Consider the following 12024-nt stretch of genomic DNA (forward strand, 5'->3'; position numbering starts at 1 on the left):
TCCTTTCCTTTATTGACTCCTGCATTTTTCCCTTCAAATTTCCCTAGGCTTACTCTGTTGTTCCTTTATTAACTTATTTTTTAAAAAACATTTTATTTACTTATTTTTACTTGAGAGAGAGAAAATGTGGGCGGGATGGGGGTGCAGAGGAGCAGAGTGAGAAGGACAAGCAGACTCTGTGTTGACTGTGGAGCCAGAGACAAGGCTCAGTCCCATAGCCCTGAGGTCATGACCCGGACCAGAATGAAGAGTCAGATGCCCAACCGACTGGGGTACCCAGGTGTCCCGTCCTTTCTTCTTCACTGGATGTTGAGCTACTCATTTTCTAATCTTCTCTAATATAAACATTTAAGTTTACATATTTTTCCTTTAGGTACTGTGAAAACTATACCCCACAAATATTGATGTATATATTTCCGTGATCCTTCAGTTTTAAATATTTTCTATTTTCCACGAGTGCCTATCCCCCTTGCCCCTTCAGACCCACTCGCTTCCGCCCTCCTCTACCCTGCTCTCGGGCCCACAGGCTGCCCGTGTAGACACCGGGGGGCTGCTGTGCCCTCTGTCTTCCGGTTGTTTCTGCCCGTGGGGATTCCTGGCAGGAGATGGAAGAGGAGGAGAGCAAAGACAGAGTAGTCGTTTCCTTGGTCTCTTCTCTGAGATTGCCTTAGGCTGATTATATCCCTCCACAGGTCACACTTTGTGAAAGGTGGCCTGTTCTACAAATACGATTCTCTGTCCTTTGGGATTCTGGTAACAGCTCTCTCATCTCTTTGGACCTGCAGGTTGTGACTTTTCTGCTATTGCAAGTCCCAGATCCTCCACTATTCCTTGAGTCTCACGTTATCCCACCTACACCTTTAAGATTTGCTCCTTTATAAATCATTTAAATGACATCTGTTATCTGTTGGTACTCTGGATAATCCAGCATTTTTATTTTTATTTTATTATTATTTTTTTTATCCAGCATTTTTATTTTGTCTTTGATCCAGAAGTTATTTAGAAGTTTTTTTTTATTATTTTTATTTTTACCTTTCCAGGTACATGAGTTTCTTTTTAAGTTATTTATTTTTAAAAAAATATTTATTTATTCATGAGAGACACACAGAGAGAGAGAGGCAGAGACACAGGCAGAGGGAGCAGGCTCCCTGCAGGGAGCCTGATGCGGGACTCGATCCCGGGACCTCAGGATCACCCCCTGGGCTGAAGGCAGACACTAAACCACTGAGCCACTCAGGGATCCCCGTTTTGTTATTTTTTTTTTTTCGTTTTGTTATTTTTTTTAAGAGTTTTTTTTTTTTTTAATTTATTTATGATAGTCACACAGAGAGAGAGAGGCAGAGACACAGGCAGAGGGAGAAGCTGGCTCCATGCACCAGGAGCCCGACATGGGATTCGATCCTGGGTCTCCAGGATCGCGCCCTGGGCCAAAGGCAGGTGCCAAACCGCTGCGCCACCCAGGGATCCCCGTTTTGTTATTTTTAAATAATTTCTCTGCTATGTATTTAGAGAACATGTTCTATATTATAATGATTCTCTGACATTTGTTGAGACATGCTTGCAATCAATTTTTATTTTGTTTCACATATGCTTGAATAGGGTAAGCATTTTCTGTATCTACTACTTTTGCCAAAGAGAAAGGGGTTAAATAATTGCATATTTATCAAATTTCTTCTGTAAACATTAATTTTTCTTTAAATACCCTCGAGACCACATTATTGGATGCATACAGGTTTAGAATTATTTTATCTTTCTGGTTGTTTGTTCTTGTTGTAATTATATAGTGACCTCTTTATCTCTAATGATACATTTTGCTTTAAAATCTATTAAAAAAATGGGCTTGGCCCAGTGTAAAAAAAAAAAATAAAGTCCATTTTATCTGAAATTAATACAGCTACTCCAGTTTCATTCCCTTAATATTACCTCTATATATCTTTTTTACTTTTCCCTTCAACCTTTATCCTTATGTTTTAGGTATGTCTTGTGTCAACAGATGGATTTTTAAAAAAATCTTATTTATTCATGAGAGACACAGAGACACAGACATAGGGAGAAGCATGCTCCTTGCAGGGAACCTGACAGGACTCAATCCCTGGACCCGGGATCACACCCTGAGCTCAAGGCAGACGCTCAACTGCTGAGCCACCCAGGCATCCCCAACAGATGGATTTTTAAGAGCTATCTAATATAGTCATGTTTTTTAAACAAAAGAAATACTCTCATTTACAATCAAAGTGTAGTACATCTGCCTAGGATGCAAGGGATTTGGATTCTAGGCTCTATCCTACCATATTGTAACCTTGAGGAACTCTTTTAAACTTTGTATCTCAGGAGAGTCATGATAAAATGCAAGTGTTGAATCAGATTATCTTGACTACACCTTCTAGCACATATACTCTGTCATTCCATTAAATTACAGTAACATGTTACAAATTGTCTTGATACAAGGAGTCTTAAAATCAGACCTAAAATTAAAAACAAAATCCTAGTATAATTTGGTGAAATAATTCAAATAGTAACTGATGTTTAGCTTTAGGATATTTGCTCTTTGTGTTCTAAAATTTTAATTTTTCATTATTTAATATATAATATTTTTGCAGTTTCTTTTTTGAGGATAGTCCATTTCTTTAAACATATTTCCCATGATATGAAGAATGTATTTTTTTTAATTCACCTTTTTTTAAAGATTTTATTTATTTATTAATGAGAGACACACACGGAGAGGGGGAGAGAGAGAGACAGAGACACAGGCAGAGGGAGAAGCAGGCTCCATGCAGGGATCCTGACGTGGGACTCCATCCAGGGTCTCCAGGACCACGCCCCAGGCTGCAGGCGGCGCTAAACCGCTGCACCACTGGGGCTGCCCTGAAGAATGTATTTAAACATATTTTCTTATGATTCTAAGGATCTTTCATATGCGTTAACAATTCAAAAAGGCTTTTCAAAGTTGTGTTATTAATTTCCTGCCTCATTTTCTTTTAGATTATTTTTTAATCTCCACAAAATCTTTTCTAAAGTTGTGGACAGCACAAGCTTGACCACTTTTTGACAAGATTAATTTAAAAATCACATCATCATATCTGAATTCTAAGATCTTGGAAGTAAATTTCCAGGTTCCGTAGTAACAGCAGTAATAACTGCACCTAGTTTTTGTAGTCAGTGGTGTTATACCATTTTACCTGGAGTTCGATTTTACATGGTTGCCCATAGTGATACAGCCTTTAGGATTAAGGAAGGTCTTTAGGAAGGGAGAGGATAACATGCCTGGCTGGGTCTGTCATTGGAGTGTGAGACTTTTTTTTAAAGATTTATCTATTTATTTATTTTGTCGGTGGGGGGAATGGAGAGAGAGCACAGGGAGGAGAGGCAGGGGAGAAGGACAGAGTCTTAAGCAGACTCCCCCCTTAGCAAGGAGCCGGGTGATATGTGGTTCCGTCTCATGACCCTGAGATCACGATCTGAGCCATAGTCAAGAGTCAGATGCTTAACAGACTCAGCTACCCAGGTGCCCCATGGATTATGCCATTCTTGATCTCGGGGTTGTGAGTTCTAGTCCCACACTGGGTACAGAGATTACTCAAAAAAAAATAAAAAATTTTATTTTTTTTTTAAATAGTAAAAAGAGGTCAAACTGCTTATTGCCCTTGTTTTCCTCTCCTTTTTTTTGCACTTCTGTGTCAATGTGAGTCAAACAGCTTCCCAAATCCATTACTGGTCCTTAGGATTTCTCAACACATCCAGAGAATTGCAGCAACCTGGAGGTGGTCCTAGGACCAATCTTTGTCATTTAACTGACAATATTCATCAGGAGTCAGTTTTCTGATATATTATCAATAATTTCTTCATCATATCAATCATATTTTCCTGAAGCTTTAACTCTATACCTGATTTGACCTGGTTATTTCTTAATTCACCCCAATAACACATTTACACACTCTTAGAATGGGTCAGTTTTCTTGTCTCATCTTTTACTGGACCATTTTCCTATGTAGATGAAAAATACGTGGGTAGGAGGTTAGAACCTAAATTGAGTCTCCTTAATTTTATTCTTATAGAGGGAGGGATCATCAGATTTGAGTGCACCCCATCATTGTTTTATTTTATTTAAGATTTTTTTTATTTATTCATTTGAGACAGAGAGAAAGAGAGAGAAAGCATGAGGGGGGAAGAGGTAGACTTCCCACTGAGTCCGGAGCCAGGTGGGGCTCCATCTCAGGACCCGGAGATCATGACCTGAGTCCAGGAAAGCAGAGGCTTAACCACTTGAGCCACCCAGGCACCCCTCCATCATTTTTTTAAAAATATAAGTAATATACTAATAATATTATCTTTATTTAAAAATAAAAGAGAGGGGGATCCCTGGGTGGCGCAGCGGTTTGGCGCCTGCCTTTGGCCCAGGGCGCGATCCTGGAGACCCGGAATCGAATCCCACATCAGGCTCCCGGTGGATGGAGCCTGCTTCTCCCTCCGCCTGTGTCTCTGCCTCTCTCTCTCTCTGTGACTATCATAAATAAATTAAAAAAAAATAAAAGAGAGGGGCACCTGAATGGCTCCATGGGTTGAGCCTCCCACTTCTGATTTCAGCTCAGGTCATGATCTTAGGGTCATGAGATCCAGCCGCACTGTCTGAGCTCTCTGCCTCTCTCAACGTGCCCACGCTTTTTCTTTAAAATAAATAAAATCTTTTGGGGCAGCCTGGGTGGCTCAGTGGTTGAGTATCTGCCTTTGGCTGGAGGGTGTGACCCCGGGGTCCCGAGTTCCACGTCAGGCTCCCTGCATGGAGCCTGCTTCTCCCTCTGCCTGTGTCTCTGCCTCTCTCTCTCTCATGAGTAAATAAATAAAATCTTTTTTAAAAAAATTTATTCATGAGAGAGACACACATACACACAGGCAGAGGGAGAAGCAGGCTCCACGCAGGGAGCCCGATGTGGGACTCGATCCCCTGTCTCCAGGATCATGCCCCGGGCCGAAGGTGGCGCTAAGCCACTGAGCAACCCACCCGGGCTGCCCAAATAAATAAAATCTTAAAAAAATAAAAATCTTTTAAAAGAAAGGGATAAAAGAATCCTCAAAGTCCCCTCTTGCCATCCCCTTTATTGCTCCCCTCTCTAGGGGTCACTAGCATCTTTTTGAGAACAACTTTTCGGTGCTCTTTCTATGCACATATACCCATGTTATATATGTATGTATTTATTTATTTATTTATTTATTTATTTATTTATTATTATTTTTACATAAATGACACCTCTTCATTTTATAGGCGAGGAAACCGAGACCTTGAGTGGAGCCAAGGGTTGGCACGTTGACGGAAGGCAAGTGGACTGGACCGTCATTGATCTGAATCTGCTGCACGTGAGGCTCGCGCCGGTGCTCCCCGTCCGCCCGCGGTGCCTGGTCCGGGACTTCACTGACACGGGTGGTCGCGCTCAGGGTAGCTCGGCGGAGCTCCCTTCCGTGCGGCGATGCGCGATCTGCATGTTGACAGGAGCTGCAGGAAACGTAGCAGAGGGCTTTGGAGCTGCAGAAAAAGACGGAAAAGCAGTCACCGGCGGTCGCGCCTGCCGCTGCAACCGGCGAGGCCCGCGCGCGGAGTCCAGACCCCGCACCCGCACCTCCCAGGCCAGCCCGCGAGCGCGCGAGGCGCTCCCGGAGCGGCCCCGAGTGCGCGTGCGCCTGCGCCGCCGGGGGGGGGGGGGGGGGCGGAGCCTGGGGGCGGCCAGTGCGCCTGCGCGGACGGCGCGGCGAGGTGGGGGAGGGCGGCCCGTGTGTGTCTGTGTTGTTGTTCGGCGGCGGCGGCGGCGGTAAGATGGCTGCCCACGGGGGCTCCGCGGCGTCCTCGGCGCTGAAGGGGTTAATCCAGCAGTTCACCGCCATCACCGGTGAGAGACGCGGTTACCGGAAGGCGGGGAGCGGGGCCCGCCGCGGGCGGCCGTTGTGCCCCGGGCTGCCCCGCGCCTCCCTGCGTGTCCCTCGGGCTCTGCCGTCCGCTCGCGTCCTCCCTCCTGAGGCGGCGGCGGCGGCGGCGGCGGCGGCGGCGGCGGCGGGTGTCGGGGTTCGGGCGGGAGGCGGCCCCCCCGCCGCCGCGCGCCCCGCGCACCTCGGTGTCGGTCCGCGCGGCGTGGACCGAGACGCCCCCGCGCGCCCCCGCCGCCCGCCGCTGCGCCGGGACCCGGGGGCTGGGCCGAGCCGGCGCGGGGACCCGGGGGCGGGCGGGCGCGCGGGGGGGCGCCCCGGGGCACCGCCCTCCGCCTCCCGCATCCCCTTCTCGGCCCCGCGCGGGCCCGGGGTGCCGCGCATCCTCGCGCCCCGGCCGGGTCGCCCTCCCCCAGCCCCCGCCGGCCCTCCCCCTCGCTGGGCCCCTCGGAGCCGTCGCCGTCGCCGTGGCCCTGGCGTGCGCGGGCCCTCCCGCCCGAACGGCGAGGCCGGTGGGCTCGGCCGTGCCTCGCCGACCCGGGGGGATGGGCCGCTGCGCCGAGGACTGCCTTCCAGACCGAGGTTCTCCGAGAAGAACGGGGGGGAGCCCCCTGCCTCCACCCTCACACAGAAGGCCTGCACGAGCCGTGGGTGGCGTTTCCCACCTCCCCATAATAAAAATCATAAAGCCTGGGACGATGGCGCCGGAGCCTCCTGCTGATAAAATGGGGATGGCGGCAGAAACTTCTTGGAGAGAAAGTCAGCTTCGGGGGTGTCAGCATCCCCCAGATGTTCGGCGATTCTTCTCCCTCTGGACCCCCCTCCCTCTGCCCCCCGCCCCCCTCCACCCCTGCGAAGGGCACAGGCAGATCCTCTTGCCGCCTGGAGGAAAAGGCCCTGAGCCATTCTGCGAAATTCTCCTCTGCGCCTTGTTTCTCTCTGATGGTGCTGAACTTTTTTTTGCATGAGTTATTAGAGGGCGGAGCAAATGATGAAGTTCTCTGTGGAGTGATTTGAAGGGGGAAGAGTACTCCATGTGCCTGAGTGCGATCTCGCCGTCCTAGTTTTGTCATGTTGGAAGGAGGCTTGGAAATGTTGGTGGCCTCCCCGAGCAGACCCGTGCCTCACCCGGCGGTTTGTTAGGTGCTAGGGAAGGATTCTGCTGGTAACGGAGCTGAGAGCCCGACGTGTAAGATCTGTCTGGTCTCGAGTAAGATTTCACATTGTTCTAACCAGACAGGCCGTATGCAGGTTGCTGTTTTATCCTTTAAAGCTTCGTTTGGCCTTTTGCTTTGCAATGACTAAAGAAAGGCTTGATGCATTATCTCGCTGGTGGGCATGAAACCTCGCGTCAAAATTGGTGAAGTAAAATTCGCAACAAAATTGGGATGAAGGGGGATCGCTAGGTGGCTCAGCGGTTGGGCGCCCGCCTTCGACCCAGGTCGTGACCCCGGGATCCCGGGATCGAGTCCCGCGTCGGGCTCCCTGCACGGAGCCTGCTTCTCCCTCTGCCTGTGTCTCTGCCTCTCTCAGGAATAAATACATAAAATCTTTATAAAATAAAGTACTTGACTTAGTATTGCTTCTAGAGTAGCGGCAGAATTGGAATCGGGGGTGGGGTGGGATCCCTGGGTGGCTCAGCGGTTTAGCGCCACCTTCCGCCCAGGTCATGACCCTGGGGTCCTGGGATCGAGTCCTGCGTGGAGCTCCCTGCATGGAGCCTGCTTCTCCCTCTGCCTGTGTCTCTGCCTCTCTCTCTCTCTGTGTGTGTGTGTTTCTCTCAGGAATAAATAAAATCTTTAAAAATAAATAAAGAAAATTGGAATGAAGAATGGAATCATCAGCTTTTCTTGATATTTTAAAACTTTTGTGATTGGTCTGTTAAAGATGTAATGCATTTCCCAGTGTCTAAGCAGATCAGTGTTACTGGGAAAATTACAAAATTCTTGTGTATGCAAGTTAATATTGCAGCATTACCTTTTTTACAGAAAAATCTTTGTAGTGAGTTAATGAAGAAGTGGTTATTATTATTATTTTGAAAGATTTTATTTATTTATTCATGAGAGACACACAGAGAGAGAGAGAGGGGCAGAGGCACAGGCAGAGAGAGAAGCAGGCTCCACGCAGGGAGCCCGACGTGGGACTCAATCCTAGGTCTCCAGGATCACGCCCAGGCTCCAGGCGGCACTAAACCGCTGAGCCTCCGGGGCTGCCCAGAGATAGTTAATAATTATTATTCTTTAAGTTTTTCTAGAGTTGGCTTAAGATGACACCTATTTAATTTCAGCTTTTTTTTATATTAATTACCACCACTTCAGCAACTCAGGCTGTTTTTATGTTAACTGCTACCCCTTCAGGAACTCAGAATCTCACATTATTTCTTCTAAGTAAGCATTTTTGTTAGATATGGACAAACCCAAAGTGTGGTGAGATAAAATGGCTCACTCATTTGCTTTAATTCTGTTTCTGTATATTAGCTTACATGGCTTATTTCTTGGCCACAGGCCTTGCTATTCCTGAATCAGGTTGGAGACTCTTAGTAGACAATGGTATCTGGAATCTGCAAAACGGAAAATACCTTAAATTTTTCTTGATGTATTATGAGTTTCTGGCAGGCTCAGTCAGAAGAGTATGCAACTCTTGATCTTGGAGTCATGAGTTCGAGCCCATTTGGGTGTAGAGATTACTTAAATAAAAAAAACTAAAAAAAATAATAATAACTTTGGGGATTTTTTTTGTGAGATAATGATTAACTGTTATAAACACATGATTAACCCCTATCGTCTTTTTCATATATTTAAAAAAAGAATTTGGGGTCAGTATACATATATTTTAATTGTAGTTTTTATGTGAGCCAGACTTTTCCTGTAACGCTTAGAAATAGAAAACTGAAAGAATTTTAAGTCTTATTTCACTAAGTAGAACAAATCTCTCTATATATGAGTATGAAGTAGTGACTGATTTCTTTTTAGTTGAGTACAACTAACAATATTGTATTACCTTCAGCTATAATGACTCTGATTTTTATTTTATATTTATTTAAAGATTTTTTATTTATTTGAGAGGGAGACAGTGTGTGCCCGAGTGTGATTGTACATATGTGCAGGTGCCTGCATGAGGAGGAAGGGCAAAGGGAGAGGAATAAGCAGACTCTCTCTCATATGTTGGGCTCCATCCCAGGACCCCAAGATCATGACCAGAGCGGAAGGCAGACACTTAACCGACTGAGCCACCCAGGCGTCCTTATTTTTATTTATTTATTTTTTAAGTAGTCTCCACTCCCAATGTGGGGCTTGAACTTGCAACCTTGAGTTTTTTTTTTTTTTTTAAAGATTTTATTTATTCATGAGACACACACAGAGAGACAGAGGGAGAAGCAGATTCTCTGCAGGGGAGCCCAATGAGGGACTTGATCCCAGGACCCTGGGATCATGACCTGAACCAAAGGCAGAGGCTCAGACACTGAGCCACCCAGGTGCCCTGCAACCCTGAGATTAACAGTCACATGCTTGAGGCACCTGGGTGGCCCATTAGTTGAGCGTCTGCCTTTGGCTCAGGTGGTGATCCTGGGGACCTGGAATCGAGTCCTGCCTTGGGCTGCCCTTGGGGAGTCTGCTTCTCCCTCTGCCTATGCCTTTGCCTCTCTGTGTCTCTCATGAATAAATCTTTAAAAAAAAGGGTCATATGCCGTACTGACTGGGCTAGCCAAGCACACTGACTCTTGAGTTAAAAAAGAAAATCCTTAAAAAAAATCACACACACACACACACACACACACACAAATCATAGCAACATGAAATGATTTTGAAAAAAGCAAAAACTAATCCCTCACAATAGGAATATTACTTATTTTATGTATTTCAATTTTTTGCATACTTTAAAAAATTTTTACATTATGGGCCATAGTATACATAATTTAGAATTCTAAGATTATTCAATTAGTATTGCATCATAAATATTTTTTCTGTGATCAAACTCTGATAAGCAATTCGTCAAGGGAAATGACAGTCTTTGAAATACTCACATTGATAGACTATTTACCTTTACCATTGATGTTGTTAGAGTCATTTGAAGTTGCATGGAAAACCAGTCCTGTTACTTCATAGTTCACTACATTTTACAGTATTACTCAGTTTGATGTCCCTTGATATTCATCATACTTGGGTTTGAATGACTGTTGACTGTTTTCAAGAGTCGTATCAGTTCTCAAAACATGAGGAAAGAATGTGCTGCTGGATCTGAATGTAATTCCAAGTAATCTCTACACCCAATACAGGGCTTGAACTCATGACCCCAAGATCAAGAGTGGCATGCTTCTCCAACAGAACCAGCTTGACAGCCCCCAAAAGAACAGTTTTTAAAAATGTTTTGACCCATGGCGGTATCCCATTAACACCAACCTGGCCTGACATCCATCCACACATAGACAGAATGCACAGATGTATCAGAATAATTTCATGAGATGAGGGATCTATAGATGCTATAGAATTGGTAAAAATAAACCAGCAATAGAAGATAAGGACAAAATGTGAGGGAATAGAAAGTGGAGGCCCAGAAATACTAGAGTTTGTTGGTATAGATTTCCATAAAGCTTTGTGCATAGTAGACATTCATGTACTTAATGAAGTTATACAGTCTCAGTTACAGAGACCTTAGTTTAATCTCTCTCTAAAATTATTAAATGAATGTGCGTTAGTTGATGTTAGAAACTGTGGTGTGGGTAGTAATTGGCTTTGTGGCCAATTTCCATTCATATTCTTTTCTACAATACATTTCTCTTGGTTTAGTGTTAAAATGTGTTAAAGTTCTCTGTCAGGAAAGATGGTGGTAAGTGTTCTAGATATCAAGAGAAAACTCTTGGAATTTTAAGAACTATTTCAGAAGGTGATGATGTTTGAGCAGAATTTTTATTACAGAGAGGTAGTAAGTTTAGAGTTGTGAATGGAATCTTACTAATAAATTCAGTATTGACAGACTCAGACTCCTATGTGCCAGGCATGGTTCAGATCCTGAGGATATTACTGTGAGCAAGACAAGGTTTCTGTGCTCAAAAAGCATAAAGTTTAATGGGAATACAGACACATAAATAGGTTATTATAATACAGTGGGAGAATGGTAGGTAGCTGTTATGGGAGCATAAAAGATGGAGGTAAAGAAAAGTTTCCTAGAAGAAATAATTTCTTAGCTAAAACTTAGAGGAGAGATATTTCTGACAGGAGGAACATGTGTAAAGGCCTGGAGGAGAGAGGGACAGATACATACACATACCGAGACAAGAGAGGAGAGACAGTAGGTTTAGGGAGTTGATGATAATTCCAAATGAATAGGGCATAGCTAGTTGGAGATGCAGTAAGTTGAGCTGAAGAGATAAGTGGGTGTGTGCCAGATTACGAAGGGCTTTATAACCTATGTTAAGAAATGTTGGCTGTACTCTGTAGTGGGGAGTCCATGAAAAATTTAATTGGGGGAGTGACAAAACCTGATTTAGATTTTTTTTAGGAAGAGCTATTTGGTTATAGTGGAGAAGAGAGGCATCGAGACCAGTAGAAAACTGTTGTTTTAATCCAAGAAAGACACTGGTGTCCTTATTGAAGTAAGTTTGTGGCAGAGAAGTGGAAGTTAAGGGAAGAAAGATATGGGAAGAAGTCAGAGGAGTCAGAATGAACCTTAGGTTTCTGTTTTGGGCATTTAGGTGTATATGTAATGGTGCTATTTGTGAAGATTATGGTATAGTAGAAGAGGTTTGGGGAGAAGATGATTCAGTTCAGTTTCAGATCAATTACTGCCTGTGAGACTTCAGAACTGTTCAATAAGCAAATGAATATTTGGGTCTAGAAATAGGAGTAACACCTGAGCTGTGGCGATGGTGGTTGAAGCTGTAAATGTGAATGGCACCTTGCAGGGGAGAGTGTCCTGTGAGGAAGCAATAGGCTCCAGGACACAAAGCTGAAGGAACTCTAACATCTGACACACTGCAAAGAAAGTACAGAGAAGATTCCAGAGAAACCAGATTTAGGAGGAAAACCAGGGGAATGTAATGGTACTTCCAATATCAGGAGTATGGCAATAAGTCAGATACTCTGTAGGCACTTGAAGAAACCAGAAATCATT

The 12024-nt window shown here is 44.8% G+C and overlaps 1 protein-coding gene across 1 annotated transcript in view; it reads left to right on the top strand.

The window, feature by feature from the left end:
• The first annotated feature begins 5716 nt into the window (after positions 1–5716).
• UBXN7 (UBX domain protein 7) overlaps positions 5717–12024 on the top strand; it is a 56148-nt gene continuing 49840 nt past the window's right edge. Inside the window, exon 1 of the mRNA XM_041759394.1 lies at positions 5717–5879. Coding sequence (XP_041615328.1) covers positions 5807–5879 — 73 coding nt within the window. The 5' untranslated portion in view covers positions 5717–5806. The remainder of the gene's footprint in view (positions 5880–12024) is intronic.

Source organism: Vulpes lagopus, chromosome 1 (assembly GCF_018345385.1).
Source record: "Vulpes lagopus strain Blue_001 chromosome 1, ASM1834538v1, whole genome shotgun sequence".
Lineage (NCBI taxonomy): Eukaryota > Metazoa > Chordata > Mammalia > Carnivora > Canidae > Vulpes > Vulpes lagopus.